Source organism: Hyperolius riggenbachi, chromosome 9, assembly GCF_040937935.1.
Source record: "Hyperolius riggenbachi isolate aHypRig1 chromosome 9, aHypRig1.pri, whole genome shotgun sequence".
Classification (NCBI taxonomy): domain Eukaryota; kingdom Metazoa; phylum Chordata; class Amphibia; order Anura; family Hyperoliidae; genus Hyperolius; species Hyperolius riggenbachi.
This window is the reverse complement of record NC_090654.1, coordinates 274,278,637-274,301,299: the sequence shown is the minus strand read 5'-3', so window position 1 is coordinate 274,301,299 and position 22,663 is coordinate 274,278,637. Positions and strand designations below refer to the sequence as shown.

At 44.4% G+C, this 22,663-nt stretch overlaps 1 protein-coding gene across 2 annotated transcripts in view; it reads right to left on the bottom strand.

The window, feature by feature from the left end:
- Window positions 1-7,626: 7,626 nt before the first annotated feature.
- SLC24A4 (solute carrier family 24 member 4) overlaps window positions 7,627-22,663 on the bottom strand; it is a 178,576-nt gene continuing 163,539 nt past the window's right edge. For both annotated transcript variants that reach the window (XM_068254605.1, XM_068254606.1), the window contains exons 13-17: window positions 19,241-19,407; window positions 16,875-16,989; window positions 11,568-11,680; window positions 11,269-11,334; window positions 7,627-8,757 (exon numbers count right to left, since the gene is read on the bottom strand). In XM_068254605.1, the coding sequence (XP_068110706.1) occupies window positions 8,605-8,757; window positions 11,269-11,334; window positions 11,568-11,680; window positions 16,875-16,989; window positions 19,241-19,407 (614 nt within the window). In that variant the 3' untranslated portion in view covers window positions 7,627-8,604. The remainder of the gene's footprint in view (window positions 8,758-11,268; window positions 11,335-11,567; window positions 11,681-16,874; window positions 16,990-19,240; window positions 19,408-22,663) is intronic.

The window sequence follows — 22,663 nt, the reverse complement described above, 5'->3', positions numbered from 1 at the left end:
TAAATCCAAGAAGAAGAGAAAAGTGGAGCGCTCTGAGAAAACAGTTCAGCAAGGTGCAGACAAAAGATGGAATGGTCTCACCTAATCCTAATGTGGCTGGCACAGCGTACGCAGCCGCGATGAGCAGTCGTCCCTCTAAGCCAGCCGGGGACCGGGCTCTCCGTATCGGCAGGGCGGACGTGACGTCACCTTCCCAGGAGTCCAGGCGGCAGTTGCTATGGGGACTTGGACGCTACCTCTAACACACGCGTAGAAGCGTGGTGAGCGGCATCCAGTCCTCCACAGACAGCGGTGTAAACACAGTGGGAGGGAGATAGTGCAGAAAGCACATACACGGGGAGTGTAGTAAAATAAGATTTAATAAAAGGACATAAGACAATGCGTTTCACTTTTCAAGTCAGGCATTACAATTGGAAAGAAAACACCCCTTTATATAGCATTCAATCAGCTCTTTCTATTGAGTAGCTACGGAGTCCCAGTGAGTCAAAAGGCCCAAACCACCGTATACTATAAAGTAGAGGGGAAGAGGATGGTAAATCCAACCCTGATTGGATGAGCACATTAGGAATAGGCTGCTGCAGAGGGCCCTGGGCATGCTGGGACTTGTGACTCCTAACTGACTCAATTATTGACTTAATTAAAATACAGTACTATACTTTATGTGCTTGAGAATGACAATTTCTGATACAGTTAGCTTATGATATAGTGAAGAACTTTTCCTGTGTTTCTGTGTTTTCCTTGTGTCCTATCCAAGAGTTCAGGTCCCCTTTAAGTCTAAAGTCAAATACTTGAAGGAATACCTATGTGGTCCTGGTAAGGGGAAGGAGCAGAGGAACAGAAAATGTACATAGGTATGTGGAATCAGCATGAACATTCCTCTGTGCTTACCTTCGGTAGCTCTGCCCCTTTAAAGGCCTTCCAGCAGAGCCGGGACAAGGTCCTCCTGCACCAAGGCTGAGACACCAAAGTGCACCCCTCCATCCCTCCCACCCCAGCCGTCACACACGGATTGCTGATTAGACTAAGAGGCGGCCCAACCCCCCCAACACCTTAATCTCTAGTTATCTGGCTTGCGGTCACTGCCATGTATCCCCTTTTCTTATTTCTCTCTGCTTCAAACACAACAGGGGAATGATAGCTGAGTGAGTTGTGCGCCCCCTCCTACACTGCGCCCTGAGGCTGGAGCCTCTCTGCCTCGGCCCGGCCCTGACTTCGAGGCTAGAAAATATATGTAGTTATACTTACCTGGGGCTTCTTCCAACCCCTACAAGGTATTTGGGTCCCTCGCCACAGCTCTGGTCCTCTCCGGGGTCCCGCTGGCAGACTCTGAAGGATCACCGACCCCTGATAGGTCAGCGCCTTTTGCGCATGCGTGGGCACGTCATTGTGGGCATACTGCGCCTGCACAGCATGCTCCCAGTGATGTGGGCATGTTCCCGGGCAAGCAGGGGCATAACTAGAAATCACTGGGCCCCCTGCAACACTGTGGATTCCCTCCCCCCAAGACTCTGCTGCACACTGAATAGGCACTGTCTACAAATCTTTGTATGGTTCCTTATCAGTGGCTGAGCAGATGCAGTCATTACAACAATTGTGCAGAGAGCAGAAAGTTTTTCCTCTTCGTGTCCTTAGCTGTCAGTCTCTCAGGACAGGGAAAAGAAACTTCCCCCACAGGGCCCTCCTGCGCTGCATTCCTTTCAGGGTGTATTGTTACGCCCCTGTGGGCAAGGGTCGGCGATCCTCAGAGGCTGCCCGTGGGACCTCGGAGGGGACAGGAGCTGCAGTGAGGGACCCAAATGATGTCTAGGTGCTGGAAAAAGCCCCAGGTAAGTAAAACTACATTTATTTTCTTGCCTCGGATGTCCTTTAAGTTAACAGAAAGTCTAGCTAAAGCTATATACACCTAGTCACAGTTTTGAGCAGTTATATTGGAGCGATTGTTGTACATACAAACCTTCCAGCTCCTGGCCAATCATCATGTTCTGCACATTAGGAAGGTTAGGGGTGGGGGGTTGGAGTGAGCAGTATCACACTCCTGAAACTTCCACTGAAGTTCACAAAGTAAACAGATGACATCGGGGGACATCCATGTGGCCCTCTATAGAGGATAGGCCAGAGATGTCGGTGAACACATGCATACACTTCTAAAACAATCGTTTTGGCCAAGGAAAATCTAAAGTGTGGATGTAGCTGTACATAAGTGAAAGTTACCCACAGACTCAATAAGCATAATCTCATCACCTTGAAACCTGGAAGGTTCATTCTGTAAACGATAACTCTTTGAGTCTACTAGCTGAAAATGTGCTTTAGTAAAACATTTGGGTAAATATTTCAAAAATTGCTGTGCTTTATCTGTCAATGATAAGTGATGCTGAAAGGCCCCCATTCTGTCAGGAGGTACCAGTGTGACATAGAGGCTCTTTGTCACACTCCTTGCAATCTTCTTCTGCTGTCCCCTACAACTCATGGAGGAGGGAAAACCTTCTTAAGGGGCCCATACACCTACCGATTTTCCCGCCGATATACAGCCGTTTCGATCACAGTGATCGAAACGGCTGTGAAATCGCCGCGCACACCGCTGACAGAACGATCGATTTCCGTCCGAAATCGATCGTTCCCGTCGACCCATCTGTGCGGGAGATTTTCCTAGGTCGCCGGCAGGTCGGGAGTGCGTGGTTAGCGGCGTTCGAATGCCCGACGACCGACGCAATACAGCGGTAATACATTACCTGCTCCAGCCGGTGCGAGTTTCCTGGTCTTCTTCTCCACTTCAGGTTCCAGACTGATTTTTCTCCGCTTTGGGCTCCAGAGCTACACAGAACCTCCTGTTCCGGCAGGAAGTTTAACCTCCTTGCCGGTCTAAAAAATCCGGCAAGGAGGCAGCTCCGCACTTTTTTTAAAAAAAAATTTTTTTTAAATCATGTAGCGAGTCCAGGGCTCGCTACATGATAGCCGCTGAGCGGCGGCATCCCCCCACCCACTCCGATTGCCTTCGGCGATCAGAGTATGCAGGAAATCCCGTTGAGAACGGGATTTCCTGCAGGGCCTCCCCGGTCGCCATGGCGACCGGGCGGGATGACGTCACCGACCGTCGTGACGTCAGAGGGAATCCCCTGATTGGCCAGGCTGCGCAGGGGTCTGGGGGAGGATGGGGGGGCGGCTCGGCGCGGCGAATCGGCGGCGATCGCGTACTACACGCAGCTAGCTAAGTGCTAGCTGTGTGTAGGAAAAAAACAATTATGTAAATCGGCCCAGCGGGGCCTGAGAAATCCTCCTGCGCAGGTTAACCCGAACTGAGTTCGGGATACCCGGCAAGGAGGAGCGCCCTCTACTGTTTAAACTTTCCCTGGACAGGAAGTTCAGTAGCCGGAGCCGGAGCGGAGAAGAAGACAGCGGAGACTCGCGCCGGCCGGAACAGGTAATGTATGCGGGGGGGGGGGGGGGGTGTGCGGCAGCAGCAGCTCCACAGATTGTGATCGGTTTCAGGCTTAAATCGATATTCACAATCTGTTTGCAGTAAAGGTGGCCATATGATCCCTCTCCAATCAGATTCGATCAGAAAGTGATCATATGGCCACCTTTACTGCAATGTGGATCTATCTGTTGGTCGAAACTGATGGCATATCGACCAGTGTATGGCCACCTTTAAAAAGGAATGTGTAACCAAGGATTGAGCTTCATCTCAATCAGTAGGGGGATCTCTATGGGTGATATTGTGGTGAAACCCCTCCCAGAGCGTGATGTCAGGACCATGGTCCTAACAGTTTCCTGTTTGTGAACCTTGTTGCATTGTGGGAAATAATGGCTTTTCCAATTGCCAAGCAACCAGTATCTCCCTCTGTGCATATGTATATAAAAAAAACAACCTTTTAGCCTATCATAATGTTGGTGGGTGTGGTTATAAATAATGTAAATAATGGCAGTTGGTACTGTGTTTTTTTCATGTCTGCCAGTAGTAAAGATGATGACCTGCAGGCTCATTGTGGATCAAACAATATGAACAAATTACATGGTGAAAATCAATCATTTCTTGATCTCTCTTCTATTTTTTTTTGTTTTTCTTTAACCTCCTTGGCGGTAACCCCGAACGTAGTTCGGGGTAAGCCGCCGGAGGGTGCCGCTCAGGCCCTGCTGGGCCGATGTTTAATTTTTTTTTTGCTGGACGCAGCTAGCACTTTGCTAGCTGCGCCAGCACCCCGATCGCCGCCGCCGCGCGCCCGATCGCCGCTATCCGGTGCGGCGCGCGCCCCCCCCCCCCCAGACCCCGTGCGCTGCCTGGCCAATCAGTGCCAGGCAGCGCCGAGGGGTGGCCCGGGACTCCCAATGACGTCCCGACGTCAGTGACGTCGGTGACGTCATCCCGCCCGTCGCCATGGCGACGGGGGAAGCCCTCCAGGAAATCCCGTTCTTAGAACGGGATTTCCTGATCGGAGATCGCCGAAGGCGATCGAAGAGGGCGGGGGGATGCCGCTGAGCAGCGGCTATCATGTAGCGAGCCCTGGGCTCGCTACATGATATAGAAAAAAAAAATAAAAAAAAACTGCCGCGCTGCCTCCTGGCGTATTTTTTTATACCGCCAAGGAGGTTAAAGGGAACCCGAGGTGGGGATGTGGGGGGCAGATGGGACATAGAGCCATGTTCTCTGCCTAATGACACGGCTCTGTGCCCCCCAACCGTCGCTTTCTGCCCCCCCCTCCACCGCCACGCTATAGCCCCCTGAGTTTAGCAACAAGATTTGTCACTAACTCGGAGGTAAACAGAAAGGAGAGGAATCCCCTGTTTTAAACGCCCACCTACAGGGTTTCCTGAGCTGCCATTGAGCAGCTCTCTCCCCTGGCCGCGCCTCTTGCCGCTCCCCCGCCTCCCTGCACGCTATGAGAGACAACACAGTCGATGCAGCATCATGACCTATAGGTCCCGCAAGTGAAAGTGGTCTACTGCAACCCACGAGCGCGGCGGTTTTTGCGGCTACCTGATCCGCTCAGCCCCGCAGATCGGGTAGCCTACTTTTTTGTTTTGTTTCATGAACCCACCTCTCTCAATATCAATGGAAACAATATATATCAATGGAAACAGAGAAAACACCTACCCTGCTCTCTGCTTCTAATCAGCCCTGATAAAATCCCTGACTGAGCATTCAGTCTGGCTTTGCTCAGGAATTATTATAGCGGAGTCTGTCTTCTCTGATGTCTTTTCAAGCCCAAGCCTGCCCCCTTCTGGCTCTGCTCAGGAATCATTATAGCTGAGTCAATATAGCAAAGCCAGACTGAATGCTCAGTCAGGAATTTTATCAGGGCTGATAACAAGCAGCCTGAGCAGTCAAGAATGAAACGGAGAGCAGGGTAAGTGTCTTCTCTAATGTTCCCACTGATATATATGGTAAAATACATGAGGGTGCTTCGTCTCTGGCTCACAGTGAAATGAACATTTTAGAAAAAGATTAAAAATGATGTGCAAATGTTTTGGAAAAGCCCATCTACATCAAGACAATACAATCCGAATGAGATTGTAATTCTTTAATACTTTAAAAAGGTTTTACCTATTGCTGTCTCTCCTCCTGTTGGGAAGAAGTATCCACTTCCCAGGGGCGTAACAACAAATCTTGGGGGCCTAGCAAAACTTTTATAGAGCCCCCCCCCCCGTTGTCCACATCCTTTCTCTTGCCACCGCTTGGTGACCCTCACAGCCTGGGGACACATTGTGCAAGGGTCATAAAACAAGTGTGGTCATCATAATCTTAACGCCCATAACAAGTGTAGCTGCAAAAAGGAAAGTTATCAAAAGGATAAAGACCTTTACTAAAGAAATGGAAGGCTAGTAGTTGGGGGACGCACTGCTCTGGCCTCCCTGCAATAGCAGGGGCTGCTCCTCTTTGGTTACGCCCCTGCCTCTTCCCCGTAAGACAGGAAGTTATATAGCTATGTAGGATGAACTACGTAGTTTCCTACCTTCAAACAAGGTGGGTAAATCTCTCCAACAGGAAGTAGGACAGCGGTAGGTAAAACCTTTACTACCGCCCTTCATTCCCTTTCTACGGGGCATTTTATATAAGGACTTTTCCTGAAACTATTTCAAACTCCTCTTCTTAACATAAACGTTTAGAAATTGTGTTGAATAGAGTTTATATTTAGGAGAAGTGAAGAAGGGAGAATACAATTTTACTGAGGATAAGAGGATTATAGAATGAAGAATAGAGAACGGGAGATTTAGGAGAACTAAGGATGGGAGAATTAGGAGAACTATGGGAGCATGGAGGATACGAAAATTAGGCATTGGAGAACTGAAGGACGGTAGAATCCGAGTAAGAAGAACTGATGATAGGCAAATCAGAGTTAGAAGAACTGGGATTAGGAGATCTAAGGACAGGAAGCTTAGCATTAGTAGAACTAGGCTTAGGAGACCAGTGGACACAAGGCTTAGCATTAGAAGAACTAGGTTTAGAAGCCCTGAGGACGCAAGGCTTAGCATTAGTAGAACCAGGCTTAGGAGAGCTGAGGACAGGAAGCTTAGTGTTAGCAGAACCAGGCTTAGGAGAACTGAGGACAGGAAGCTTAGTTAGCAGAACCAGGCTTAAGAGAACTTAGGACAGAAGGCTTAGCGTTAGTAAAACCAGGCTTAGGAGAACTAAAGACAAGATAATTAGAGTTAGGAAAACCGAGAATGTGAGAATTAGAATTAGGAGAATTAAGGTTTGGGGAACTGAGGACATGAGACTCAGAGTTCGGAGAATTAGGCAATTGAAGACTAGGACGATAAGATAGCCACTGTTGGTCTGGTCATTGTGGTTAAAAAAGACATTTGCCCATTGGGTTCAACCATGAAAAAAATCCAGTCTTGCACCCAGAGAGGTAGGGAAAGAAGAATCTGAATTAGAGACAGAGTTAGGAAAAGCATAGCTTGTTGAATCCATAGTTGATTGAACTCAATGGACGTATGTCTTTTTTTCAAAGCAAATAACTATGTAACTATTTGGGCTATTTTAAAGAGACACTGAAGCGAAAAAAATATATATGATATAATGAATTGGTTGTGTACTATGAATAATTACTAGAAGATTAGCAGCAAATAAAATATTCTCATACTTTTATTTTCAGGTATATAGTGTTTTTTTCTAACATTGCATTATTCTATAATATGTGCAAATTACACAACACTCAGCATTCAAAATGATTCTTTCAGAGCAGTCTGTGAAGTAATGACCTCTCCTCTGGCAGAGGAAAAGTAAATAGTCCAGGAACAGATAATAAAAGTCAGATAACAGCCCTTTCCAAACTTAGTCGGAGAGCTTAATGGCTTGTTTGCATAGAGATAACAACTGGAGTTTCTCAACTCTTCCTGTACTGGAAACAATTAGACTGATGTATCTGATCTTAATGTTTTATTTCTTAGCTGTACTACACATACAAATCATAATATCATTTTTTTTTCGCTTCAGTGTCTCTTTAAGGACAGTTCTTTTAACATCACAAAAGCACCCCCAATGTTTGCCTTCTCCATTGACTATAACGCATTTAGGTGAAAACTGCATTTTGGCAAAATTATGCAGAATTTTTCGAAAATTCACTGAATGCTTCGAAGAGAAGATCTCTGTCTCCACCCATCACAAAACCAACAAGCCAAAGAATATTCTTGTTAAATACATATACATCTTGTATTATATTGTGCCTTTGGATAAAACATTCCTCATTTTTATACATATATATATTTATATACTTATCAAATATGGTATCTTTTTTTTTTTCCAATACAAGCACAAATACAAATACATTTACTTAAAGTGACTTTCGTAATTCTTTGCATTTCTGAATGTGCATTGTTGAATCTCCCACCGGGGGGCGCTGTTCAAGTCTGGCTATAAAAAAGAAGAAAAAAAAAAGTGCTTTGTATCAGTCTCACAACTTATTATAAACGTCTGCTAGCGTCCATTGAGATTACAGAGAATTTTCTACATCCCATTTTGAGCCAGATTTATTTTATACCCGTCTTTTACAAACTGTCCGTCAGGCTTTCAGCTATCGATTCTAGAAACGGTTCTGCAAAAAGAATTTGGACGCAGTCCGCAGCACCACATTCCTTTACAGAGTTGAAGAAGGACTCCCCTGAAAGTCTGTTGATTGTGCTGTAACAGTTTTAAATAAAGTTTTCAACTTGCAATAAATTAAACTCTTTAGGCCTGACATCTCGTTCTTCTCTGTACATGTGCTTGAATACCGCTACAAAACCTCTTTTTGTCCATTGGCTTCTGGATAGCTGTATGAAAAAAAGCAAATCTTATGGTTTGTACACGTCGGAGTTGCCATAAGTTTCTCCGCATGTCATCGATAATCTGTACGAAACTAATTACACTGTACAAAATAAAGCAGCATCGCGTAGAGCCTTCCTTGGAAGACGCTGATCTTGGTCGGGAACCGTTCTGTCGGTTTAGACCCATCGCTAGGCTCCCTGGCGCGGCAAGTGTCGATCTCTTCCATTACATTCTGGTGGAAGGGGGGACTTCCCCGGCCGATTCATGCAGCGCACTGGGGCCGCGGAAAGGGACGTCTGGCTAGTCGAGACACAGAGGTGGTTCTAGTCTTGGTTTCTGGCCTACTGATGGATGGCAGTTCAGAAGTCGTCCTGACACATTGGCAAGTTGATGAAGGTGAAGACGTTGTATTCGATGAGGACGGAGACGCACAGGAAGATGACGTACAGGATGAGCACGTAGTATCCTAGCTTCCTGTCCAGTTTCCACTTGTTGACGTGAACGCCGATGACCTGCGTGATGACAAAATGAATGGTCAGAAGGGTTTTCATTAAAGGGGTCCTGACCTCAGAACTTCCTTTCTGCGCTAAAAGATAAGCAACAGCATAATAACCGTTAAAGAAAAACATTTCACAACTTACAGAACTCCTGCAATAAATATGCAGTGTCTACTTCCTGCTTTCATGGAAGCGGACAAAGGGTTAACCTCCTGTTTTTTTTCAGGTTAGCTGTGTCTACCGAGCTGACACAGCTGAGAGCTCAAATTACACTTGTGATTATTTGCAGATGAGGGAGAATTAGACAAAGTTAGCTAAACTCTCACAGGGTGAACTTCTCTGTGTTTTTCTTATGCTCTGTGCAAGAGTTCAGGTCCACTTTAACGCAGGGCCGTTTTTAGGCATAGACAAACCAGGCACATGCCTGGGCTGGCAGCTATTTAAGGGGGCACCAAGGAGGTATCCATAGCAGAATGTGCTTTAAGGAATTCTTGGAAACAACTGCTAGTTCCATTAACCTCCTTAGCGGTATGGACGAGCTCAGCTCGTCCATTACCGCCGGAGGGCGCGCCGCTCAGGCCCCGCTGGGCCAATTTAGTTAATTTTGTTTAAAAATCACGCAGCTAGCACTTTGCTAGCTGCGTGGGGGATTCGATCGCCGCCGCTCTGCCGCTACCTGACGCGAAAGCCCCCCCCGCATACCCTGTGCGCAGCCTGGCCAATCAGTGCCAGGCAGCGCTGCGGGGGTGGATCGGGACTCCGGATGACGTCAATGACGTCATCACGATCGTCGCCATGGCGACGGGGGAAGCCCTAAAGGAAATCCTGACCAGAACGGGATTTCCGGCAGGGCTAATGTGCCAGCGGCAGGGAGGGACGCCGCACGGAGGGGGAATCATGTAGCTAGTGCTAGGCTAGCTACATGATTTAAAAAAAAATACAAAATAGTGCTGCGCTGCCACCCTGGCGATGTTGATAAAACGCCAGGGTGGTTAAGACAGGACTGAATGGTGATTTTACCACCTAAATGGGCACTGCAGATTAAAATAAAGGTTGTACTGTGTCTTGAACTTCTCATGTATCTATGCTCTCCAATAATTGCTTTGTACTCTGTACAGCGCTACAGAAGATGTTGGCGCTATATAAATAAAAAAATAATAATAATAATAAAATAATCCACACTAGCACATGGTAACAGTAATGACATCACTTGCTTTTTTTTCATAGAAACTAGGGCATAGACAAGAGTTGGAGCTTAGTGATAGTGGAGATCATCCTACTAGTCATGGAGGGGTTTACAGCATCACGGCAGCAGACTGGCATTGCCCTACACCCACCAACAGAATATCCTCCTCTTGTCTATTTCCTAGCTCCCTTGGGGGTAAACAGGATCACTTATGATTTACAGCTGCCCATAGGAATTGAAAGGGCGTAAGGCATTGTTACATTTCCTTGCTACTAATTAGTACTGCTGTAATGTGTATCTATGGCCACTTGTCACTAGGGGGCAGCGTGAGACAATAACATTTTCATTTCATTTTCAATTTCATTTTCTATATCTTCTGCTAGCAGAGAGACATCACAGAATTCCAAGAATTTCCAGCACAAGTCTGAGGTCAAAAGCAGGGCACTTATCTCAAATCTCAAAAGGAGACAATTCCTTTGAAGCTGCTAATGGGTTAAGGAGCAAATAGTTAACCATGTTCATGTACATAAGTACAGTTATGCTTCAAGTGTACTTATACTGTACTTAAAGGGAACCTGAAGTGAGAGGAATACGGAGGCTGCCATCTTCATTCCATTATAAACAATGCCAGTTGCCTGGTTGTTATGTTGAGCTTGTGGCTTTAGTTGTGTTGAGGTCACAGCCCTGCAACAAGCATGCAGCCAGCCAACGGAGTCACACCAGAGTTACAGCATCTGCTCTGCTGCTCCTCCTGGGGCAGTGGCTTATAGCATTAGAGGCGGAGAATCAGCACAGAAGTCAGGCAACTGGCATTCTTTATAAACGAAGATGGCCGCATCCATATTCCTCTCACTGCAGGTTCACCTCAAAGTGAAATTCTACATTTGCTGTGAAAGATGCACCTTTTTTTTTACGCTCTTCCATTTTTCATTTGGCATGCTACCTTATTACTTTAAAATAATTTAAACAACTTTTTGACTAGTTCACTATGGAGTGCCTTGAAAAGTTGTCACATGTCCAGCATGGCCCAAATTGTTCTCAGGCTGTCTATAGCTGATTTTGGGACATTGCAGGTCAGCATCACCAGAGGACCAAATTTCAGCAAAGTACGTAACTGGAAGTTACAGCAAAGCAGCCAGAAGTGACAGCACAGCAACCGGAAGGGACAGCTAGGCAACTGGAAGTGATATCACAACAACCGGAAGTGATAGCACAGCAACCAGAAGTGACGGCAAAGCAACCGGAAGTGACTGCAAAGCAACCGGAAGTGACGGCAAAGCAACCGGAAGTGACGGCAAAGCAACTGGAAGTGATGTATCCTGGTGATATCCTGTACTCACCGTGAGAGCCACAGAGCCTAGCAGGAGAATCACTGAGTAGACCAATCCTTTGCTGTTAATCTTCACCTAAAATACAACAGTCACAGGAGACAATTCATTGATTAGTTCAAAGGGGCTAATGGGAGGGTTGAAAGGTTCCCATCTCTATCTTAACAGGCAAGACATTTTCCCAAAATTAAAAAAAATACAAATTCTTTAGATATAACATAAGGAATTGATGGTCTATTTTTTTTTTATAGGACCCAGGAGATAGCTGTCCCCGATTCCTGGCTCTCTTTATGTGTAGTAGTAGGACTTACGGTTGATCCGTAGTGAATCACCATCGTCTGTAGCCCCCAGGGCACCCCCAGTCCAACCAGAATGTCAAAGACATTACTTCCTATGGTATTAGACACGGCCATGTCTCCGAGACCTGCAAGACACACATTTAATGCAGAAAGTACACAATATAGTGGCATCAACAAAAGAATAACATATTTTAAAAAGCGTACTTTAAGAGAGCGGTGGGCTAAAAAAAAAAAAAAAAACGCTACCTGATCCACGGGGCTGAGCGGATCAGGTAGCCACACAAAACGCAGCTTCTGTGTGCCGCACTGGCCCACTTTCTTGACCTATAGGTCACGACTCTGCAATGAGAGACAGTGTGTCTCTCACAGCGTACAGGGAGGTGGGGGAGCGGCAGGAGGCGTGGCCAGGGAGAGAGAGCTGCCCAACGGCAGCTCTGGAAACCCCGTAGGAACGCCCCTGGCAGGTTTTTTGAACAGGAAATCCCTCTCCTCAGGCAGGGAACACACTTGCAGGGCAGTTTTCCCCTGCGTTTCCTAGGTTTCCATCGGGTTTTGCGGTCGCGTCAGACGTGTTCGTTTTTCCGCGTGCGTTTCCGCGTTTATGTGATTGCATGGCATGTACTGTCATGCAACGTGCGGGAAAAAGCAGAAAACTGTGAGTTTAGAAAACGCGGAGAAAAACGCAAACGCGCACAAACGCATGCGGCACAACGTTTCCTGCGCTAGGCTATTAATTTCAATAGCCTCTAAAATCGTGCGCGTTTTGCCGTTCTCGTGTAGTGTGTTCCCTGCCTCAATGTTTACCTACGAGATAGCGACAAATATTCTCGGGGGCTATGGTGTGGCGGGGGGGGGGGGGGCAGAGAACGGCGGTGTGGGGACAGAGAGCCATGTTATGAGGCAGAGAACATGGAAAAAAGAGCGCAGGCCGCTAGTGGACAAAAAGGGCGCCGCCATTCACTCTCATAATAAATAACGTTTAATGGGCGCCGAGCAGGAAAAAAGGGCGCAGGACATAAATAACGTTTACAAACGGCGCCAGGAGATTTTTAATGATTTATAAGTGTGCTGGTGGTGATTTACGTTTATAAACTGCACCCGTGCCGAATAACGTTTATAAAAATACTAAACATATTTATCTTATTTAACTAATTAAAACATTATTTAAAGTTTTAATTCTTACTGTTTCTAAAACATTATTATTCACAAAATAAAGCGATCAGTACGTAACGTAAATTGCTAAATATTTTTTGCATCCACAATTAGTAAAACATTATTATCCACATAATAAAGGGGGGTCTTAGGTTTAGGCACCACCAGGGGGGTCTTAGGTTTAGGCACCAACAGGGGGGTCTTAGGTTTAGGCACCAACAGGGGGGTCTTAGGTTTAGGCACCAACAGGGGGGTCTTAGGTTTAGGCACCAACAGGGGGGTCTTAGGTTTAGGCACCAACAGGGGGGATCTTAGGTTTAGGCACCAACAGGGGGGGTCTTAGGTTTAGGCACCAACAGGGAACAGGGGTGGTCTTAGGTTTAGTCACCAACAGGGGGGTCTAGGGGTTAGGGATAGGTACAGGCGTACGTTAAAAAGGGGCGCTGGGAAAAAAGGGCGCCAGGTTTTTAACGATAAGCATGGATAACGTTTAAAATTGTATTGTACTGTATTTCGTTTAAAATTATTGTTTTTTAAAGTTATAAATCATTAAATAATGTGCATTAAATCGGCAATTGTAAAAACCGTTAATCTTTCGTTTAAATAGTGAAACATATAATAACGTTTAAAAAAAAAATTACTAAGTAACCCTCCCTGTACCTACCCCTAGACCCCCCTGTTGATGCCTAAACCTAAGACCCCCCCTGTTGGTGCCTAAGTAACCCTCCCTGTACCTACCCCTAACCCCTAGACCCCCCTGTTAGTGCCTAAACCTAAGACCCCCCTGTTGGTGCCTAAACCTAAGACCCCCCTGTTAGTGCCTAAACCTAAGACCCCCCTGTTGGTGCCTAAACCTAAGACCCCCCTGTTGGTGCCTAAACCTAAGACCCCCTGTTGGTGCCTAAACCTAAGACCCCCCTGTTGGTGCCTAAACCTAAGACCCCCCTGTTGGTTTTTTCGTTTAAAAATAATGTAAAAAAAAAAAAGTACTGTTTTTCGTTTAAAAATAATGTTTGGAAAAAAATATTGTACTGTTTCTCGTTTAAAAATAATATTTAAAAATGTATAAATCATTAAATAATGTGTAATCATGAGAAACAGTAATAAAACATTAAGTCTCCGGGCGCCGCTTTTAAAACGTTAGTTTTTTCCGGCGCCCTTTTTTCCTATCGGGCGCCCATTAAACGATATTTATTATAGGAGTGAATGGCGGCGCCCGATTTGTCCACTAGCCTCAGGCGCCCGAATTTACTGTTACCAGGTACAGGGAGGGTTCTGTGTAAGAGTAGGCTTAGGTATAGTTTAAGTAAAATTTTAGTAATAATTACTAATGTTTTACAACACTTATTACGAACGTAGTTATATTTATATCATCGTTATAAAGAATATTTTCAGATTTTAGTATAAGAACAAACCATAAATGAAGGTTATTCACAATAATATACAATTATAACAATTAAACATATATTATTGTTTTTTTAATAAACGTAATTATAAGTTTAACATTTGAAACAGGGAAGACTAACGTTTTCACAATTTCCGATTTCATAAACATTATTTAATGATTTATAAATTTGTTAAACATTATTTGTAAACGAAATATAGCACACTATTTTTATAAACGCTATTAAAAATTAATTGTTGATTAGCGTTTACACCCCGTGCCCTTTTTGTCCGGGCGCCCTTTTTGTACGTACACGCCTCGGTGTGCCATCTGCTCCCCATCTGCCTACCTCGGGTTTTATTTAAATTAATTCTCAAATTGTTATTATATATTTATAGAACACATTTTCTGTAGTGCTTTGGAGTACAGCAAATAATTCACATCACTACCCGTTCTATATTATCTACTGTCCATACAACCGTCTTCTGGCAAGTTCAGAAGAAAATTAACCTAACAATAAGATTTTGGGATGTGGGAGGAAACACAAGGAATACACACAAGGAACATACAGTATAAACTTTCTGCAGATAGTGTTCTGGGTAATAATAAAAACTGTGGCCCAACTGAAGGCCCGGGTGGTGACCACTTAGCTACCATGTGGTCCAGGAGATTCCTGAGCACATGTGGGTCTCTGGCTGAAGTCTATACAAGATGCTGGTGTCAATTTGGAGCCAAGCTAAGGCCTTTCCTTACTCATGTCTACTCTTTGCCATTTAACCACTTCAAGAGGAGAGCAATGTTTCCATTCATCCGCCAACAGCTTTATTAATATTTATCACACCTAAATGATCTATATATGTTTTTTGCTTTTTTCAGGAGAATTTAGGCTTTTAGTGTGTGATAATTTTGTTTAGTAATTACCTTATTTTCTATGCATTTTAAAAGGAAAGTAAGGCCACGAAAAAAAAAAAACACTGTTTCTAACTAAGTTAAACCCACAAATTGTATTTGTTTATCCATTCTGGTTATTACAACGTTTAGATTATTTCGTACACTGAAAGGAAATGGGGGCAACCTGGCACTTAGTACTCCAAAAAAGGGGGAGGGGGTATGCAGGCCCGCGTAAGCACCCGGCAACCAGGCAATCTTCGCCCCTCAGCACCCCCTGTACTGCAGCTATGATGTAAGCAAAAGACGTGCAACCGGTATCTTGCAGGAAAAGCAGTCAGCAAAAGTTCAGTACATCAAAAGTGGACCGGGCAACTGTCTCTTTAAACGTTTATTTATCTTCATGCCACATAATACATCCATCAAACAAGTAAAGGAATGATCAAACCTGATGATGCTGGTGCTGGGGTGTATAGGGATCGGGTGACCAGGGATAGTGAAAGGACGGCACTACAGCCGTTTCACACCCGCCTGGCGCTTGTTCACGTGCTTGTTCACGTGCTTGTGCACGTGAACAAGCGCCAGGCGGGCGCGAAACGGCTGTAGTGCCGTCCTTTCACTATCCCTGGTCACCCGATCCCTATACACCCCAGCACCATCAGGTTTGATCATTCCTTTACTTGTTTGATGGATGTATTATGTGGCATGAAGATAAATAAACGTTTAAAGAGACAGTTGCCCGGTCCACTTTTGATGTACTGAACGCTTAGATTATATTCCTAGTACAATGTATGGTGACAATATTGTATTTGAAAATAAAGTTGTCTTTTTCTGTTTTTCTGCTTTCTCATTGTACACTATTGATGATTACAAGACCTTATTTGCAAAAATAATCCTAATATACCCTCATGGCATACATATTAGCCAAGTTCCTGAGGTAACAATATTTGTTTTTTCTTTTATATTTTGTCACTTTGTTTTCAATAGACACGTCTTTTATTTGGATACAGAATGTATCTTGAATGTAACTAATTGCTTTTGATTGAGGTTGTGACTAAAAAGAATACACAAGACATGGGCCTAAACCCTAAAACACTGTAAACTCCATTCTACTACTGATCACGGCTAAAATGTTATCACATATGTCTCTTGTCGTTTTGCTCAAACTTTTCCAAGTTTGATCATCATTTTGAAAATGACTTTCTATGTTGGATTCAGTTTGTCTCTATTTATTTTTTATCTGATTTGGATCCAAGCTGTTTTACAACTCGTCACATTTAAAATTATACCACATATGACTCATTCAGTAATAAATTAGTTGTGCACTCTCTACAAATACACTGGACGCATATTTCCTTCCTGTTGTCATTAAAGAGGAACTGTCGCAAAAATCTTAATACAAATACACATACAAATAAGAAGTACATTTCTTCCAGAGTAAAATGAGCCATAAATTACTTTATTCCTATGTTGCTGTCACTTACAGTAGGCAGTAGAAATCTGACATTACTGACAGGTTTTGGGTTAGTCCATCTCTTCATGGGGGATTCTCAGCATGGCCTTTATTCTTTACAAAGACATTCCCTGAAAAAGATTTATACAAAGATGCTGGCCAGCCTCCCTGCTCATGGTACACTTTTTTTGTCAGTTGGACGTAGCAACTGCCATTCACTAAGTGCTTTTAAAATAAAGAAAATCCTGAGAGCCCCCCTATGAGAAGATGGGCTAGTCCAAAATCTGTCGGTAATGTCAGATTTCTACTACGTACTGTAAGTGACAGCAACATAGGAGAAAAGTAATTTATGGCTCATTTTTTTTGCGACAGAGGTCCTTTAAGTTCACGGCTCCTCCCCCTCAGCTGCGATCAGACCGTGGGGGCCATGCAGGCGCCGTACCTTGTCTTGCCACAATCAGGCTTGCCATGCAGTCCGGTACACTGGTACCCGCGGCAAGAAACGTTATGCCCATAATGACGTCTGGAATGCCCAGCGTGTACCCGATGACCGTCACCTGTACAGAGAGAAAGCAAGGGAACACCTGTCATAAAACCAAACAGGCCTAAAAATGACGCTCCCAAGGGGAAGACATTTCCCTGAACACCGGTGACTTCCTGTTGAGAAAGCAGTTCAACTAGATGAAATGACATTTATAAACTTATATAGGGAAAACAAAAAGCAAAAAACACTTTGATTGTGCTATTTAAATACAACAACAAACAACAACATTTGTAAAGCGCTTTTCACCCAATGGACTCTAAGCGCATAAGTATGGCTCCGACCAGTAATTGGTTGACTGGTAAATTTTGGTACAGAGGAAGAATTTTACAAGTCGGCAAATGCCAGGCTAAACAGGTGGCTTTTCAGTCTGGAATTAAAAAACTCCAGGGATGGTGCTGTCTTTACTGGGTGTGGTAGGGAATTCCAAAGGTTAAGGGCAGCATGACAGAAAGCTCTGGCTCTAAAGGATTTTGAGGTGCACTCTGGGAGTGACCATGTTTATGGATCCTGCTGATCTGAGGTTGTGAGGGGGAATTAGACTAATCTCTCTAAATACATACAGGGTGCTTTTCTCTCTGTTTTCCTTCTGTCCTGAGCAAGAGTTCAAGGCCAATTTAAAGTGTACCGTTACAAAATGTCATTTTACCTAGTTTAATAACGATTTTTTCTTTAGATTTTTTAAAATCGATTTTCTCAAAAAACTACAGTTTTTTTTTTTAGCTAGTTCAAACTTGCCTCTGGTATGAACGAACATGTTTTTTTCAATTTACGCAAAAAACGTAATTATGGTCTATTTCCCACTGGGTGCCGCATCCATTTCCAAATCAGACCCAGAACTGAATCCACTGCGGATCCACTATAGCCGGATATAAAGATTCAGATCAGGCCTCCAGAAAACTGCAGCTGACGCAATATTATTTTGGTTGCACGCGATTTCGGATGCAGCCTATAGGATGTGATTCCACATCTGAAATCACATGCGGGAAACATCCACAATTATTGGCTAGTGGAAATGGGCCCTTACATGAAATCAGATCAGTTTAAAAAATGACGTATAATTGTGAAGTTGTACCTGGAGTTTCTCGTGAATGAAATTAGCACATTATTTATAATCATCACTAGCAGTGGCGTAGCAATAGGGGGTGCAGAGGTAGCAACCGCATCGGGGCCCTTGGGCTAGAGGGGCCCCAAAGTGCCCACCCCTCAACCACTCTATTAGCTCTTTATTGGTCCTGTGCTGATAATATTCACTTCTATAGTTGGTTATTAGAGGTATCGGCGCAGGATACAGCCGGTATGGCTTATCAAGTTCCCGGTGACGTTAAATACTATTCCCCCTCCAGGCCGCCATGGATGGTGGGGAATGAAATAATTCGGCTTCCAGCAATTGCTGGAGGCCGAATTATAGTGTTTTATAAGTAACTTCAACTCCGTCTTATTGACGGCGCAGAAGTTACTCCCTGTGCACTGCTATAGCTGTAATTCCTATTATGGCCTATGGTGGCGCCGGCTGCGCCCAAGTCTCCTGCGCTGGAATTAAAGTGTTCGCTATAGTTGATTTGAATTGTAGTGATCACTAACACACAGTTTCCCATCCCCTTCTTGCACCTCTGACACTGTGGTTGTCCTTGATTGGATTTGGTGTGTTGTATCAATTGTTATCTATAGCATGCTTGGGGGCCCCAATGCTAAACTTGCACTGGGGCCCACGGCTTCTTAGCTACGCCACTGATCACTAGTGTCATAGCTCCCATTTGTCCCTTTTTTGGAGGGACAGTCCCTCTTTGGGAGCCCTGTCCCTCGTTCCTCCTCATGTGTCCCTCTTTCAGGACTGATGTATAGATTTATGTAAATATATGTATTTTTCTACTGAGTTTTTCTAATGTGTTTAACTGACGCTAAACTTTATTACCGTCATTTAAATTAATAGATTTCTTATTTTCAAATGTTAAAATGAAGGCAAACTACTGATGATAGAGAGGACCAGTGTGTTTCAAAAAGATAAAACTACATCTTTTGCTTCTGAATTGTTTGTGATATGCATGATGATGGGTGTGGTGGGGCGTGGTTGGAGGTATGGCAGGGGTGTAGTTGGAGGTGTGGCAGGGGCATGTCTTAAAGTGTCCCTCTTTCTTATCTTAAAATGTTGGGAGGTATGACTAGTGTGGACTGGAGAAGTGCAGGAAGTGTCACACTTTTTCTCAACGCATTTGTCCGCAGGTACCCTTCGGCCTGTTGGCCGTTGCTGAGAGGGCCTCACTCACCATCCAGACCATGATGTAGGAGAAGATGGCGATCCAGACGGTGGACAGGATGAAGGTCAGCATGAAGAAGTTCTCCCAGCGGGGCCTGCTGCAGTTGGGGACGGTAAAGTACATCACGCAGATCAGGGGCCACGAAAACGCCCACTTAAACTGGTTCACGAAGCCACCTGGTGAGCAAGGAGTAGTAGATTGTTAGCTCTTTGGCTCAGAGCAGCATCAGGCCTACTGTGAAAGCATTTCCATCTGTGCTTCAGGGATTATCTTTCTAATCCCTGAAAACTCATTAAGGAATACTATCGTGTAAAATTGTAAAATATAAAATACATACATATGAAATGTAGATTTCAGAGTAAAATGCAGTATGAATCACTTTTTTCCTATGTTACTGTCACTTACAGTAGCTAGTGAAAATCTGACAGATCTTTTAAGTTTTGGAATAGTCCATCTCCTCACGGGGGATTCTCAAGGTTGTCTTTATTTACAAAGGCACTTAGTGGATGGCAATTGCGCAGATTGGGGGGGGGGGGGGATGTGGTTGGCTGGACTGTTTGCAGGAGTATGGAGGGGAGTGGATGGTTTTTACTGTGTGTATGTGAGGGCGTGCTTAGGGTGGGAGCTTTGGGTGGAGAATAGCTGGGCTGTAGCAGCGCACAACTTTATATCTCTATTGTATAGGGCTGCAGTACACATTCCAACACCCACCATTTACACAATATGAATAAGACATTAGTGGAACAGGGAGAGATACCAGCAACAAACCATGTCTCATTCATTTATCAGCCCTTCCAATAAATGAACAAACCAGAGAAAAGAGAATCAAGTATTAAATAAAGAAAAGTGCTGCTAATAAAATATGAATCTACTTTATTCATGAAAAATGTAAATTTCTAAAACCAACAGCTGATTTCTGGTAATAGGGATGCAATGTGTCAAGATGAAGTAAGTTATCTCACAAATTGTATAAGTTATGTCCTTATTGGGCATAGTGCTGGCCATGATATATACATGAGTATTATATCCCACTAGTGGACCTAAGACTGTTATAATAACGGGCTCTAGGCCACCTTCACAACCCCCCTCCCCTTCCGTCCTTCACTGCTGCAAGTCACCATGCATGCGCGTGCACCTGCCCGCGCGCACACGCACGGGGCGTGCCCCGTCCTCCTCCTGCTCTAAAGTCCGCCCGCGTGCCGCGCATGCGTGGTACGCAAAAGCATGGACACAGGGACAGCAGGAGGACGACGCAGCGATTTGGGGAGTTTGATTACGTAGGATTAAGGCCGGTTTTTGCATTGCGGTGGGAGGCAATGCTCCTGCCGTATCTCACTGCAACACAAAAAATTACAAACATAGGACCCTGTAGCAGAGTGCGCCAACAAGGTAATTTGCATAGTGCCACCCCCGTTCAGCGATGTACTTCCTGCTAGACAGGAAGTACTTCACCAGGATTCCCGTTGGTCCTCACACTTACTATGTCACCCATTGACTTCCATTACCCCAAACACAGTGCATGAGGTGCGGTGCTTGTGGCAACGCGTTGTAGACTGTGCGTTGGGATTGCGGTGAGATGAACACTTCCTGCATGTCGCAGTATGTGGAAAAGGCCCCATTGCCTTGCCGTTGCTTTATCCTGCGGTAAAACAGGGTAACACTTGCAATGAACACTTGCAATGCAAGTGCAAAAGGGGCCTCAAGGAGCACTAAATTGAGAGGAATATGGAAGGTGCCATTTTTGAAGACACTAAACACTCTCCATAATACTGTAAAGTGGATCCGAGATGAAAAACTATGACAAGTAACTTATCTACAGTGGTGTGAAAAACTATTTGCCCCCTTCCTGATTTCTTATTCTTTTGCAAGTTTGTCACACTTAAATGTTTCTGCTCATCAAAAACCGTTAACTATTAGTCAAAGATAACATAATTGAACACAAAAAGCAGTTTTAAATGATGGTTTTTATTATTTAGTGAGGAAAAAAAACTCCAAATCTACATGGCCTGTGTGAAAAAGTGATTGCCCCCCCTTGTTAAAAAATAACTTAACTGTGGTTTATCACACCTGAGTTCAATTTCTGTAGTCACCCCCAGGCCTGATTACTACCACACCTGTTTCAATCAAGAAATAACTTAAATAGGAGCTATCTGACACAGAGAAGTAGACCAAAAGCACATCAAAAGCTAGACATCATGCCAAGATCCAAAGAAATTCAGGAACAAATGAGAACAAAAGTACTGTAATTGAGATCTATCAGTCTGGTAAAGGTTATAAAGTCATTTCTAAAGCTTTGGGACTCCAGCGAACCGCAGTGAGAGCCATTATCCACAAATGGCAAAAACATGGAACAGTGATGAACCTTCCCAGGAGTGGCCGGCCGACCAAAATTACCCCAAGAGCGCCGAGAAAACTCATCCGAGAGGCCACAAAAGACCCCAGGACAACATCTAAAGAACTGCAGGCCTCACTTGCCTCAATTAAGGTCAGTGTTCACGACTCCACCATAAGAAAGAGACTGGGCAAAAACGGCCTGCATGGCAGATATCCAAGGCGTAAACCACTTTTAAGCAAAAAGAACATTAAGGCTCGTCTCAATTTTGCTAAAAAAAACCATCTCAATGATTGCCAAGACGTTTGGGAAAATACCTTGTGGACCGACGAGACAAAAGTTGAACTTTTTGGAAGGTGCGTGTCCCGTTACATCTGACGTAGAAGTAACACAGCATTTCAGCAAAAGATCATCATACCAACAGTAAAAATATGGTGGTGGTAGTGTGATGGTCTGTTTTGCTGCTTCAGGACCCGGAAGGCTTGCTGTGATAGATGGAACCATGAATTCTACTGTCTACCAAAAAAAATCCTGAAGGAGAATATCCGGCCATCTGTTCGTCAACTCAAGCTGAAGCGATCTTGGGTGCTGCAGCAGGACAATGACCCAAAACACACCAGCAAATCCACCTCTGAATGGCTGAAGAAAAACAAAATGAAGACTTTGGAGTGGCCTAGTCAAAGTCCTGACCTGAATCCTATTAAGATGTTGTGGCATGACCTTAAAAAGGCGGTTCATGCTAGAAAACCCTCAAATAAAGCTGAATTACAACAATTCTGCAAAGATGAGTGGGCCAAAATTCCTCCAGAGCGCTGTAAAAGACTCGTTGCAAGTTATCGCAAACGCTTGATTGCAGTTATTGCTGCTAAGGGTGGCCCAACCAGTTATTAGGTTCAGGGGGCAATTTCTTTTTCACACAGGGCCATGTAGGTTTTGAGGTTTTTTTTCTCACTAAATAATAAAAACCATCATTTAAAACTGCATTTTGTGTTCAATTATGTTATCTTTGACTAATAGTTAACGGTTTTTGATGAGCAGAAACATTTAAGCGTGACAAACATGCAAAAGAATAAGAAATCAGGAAGGGGGCAAATAGTTTT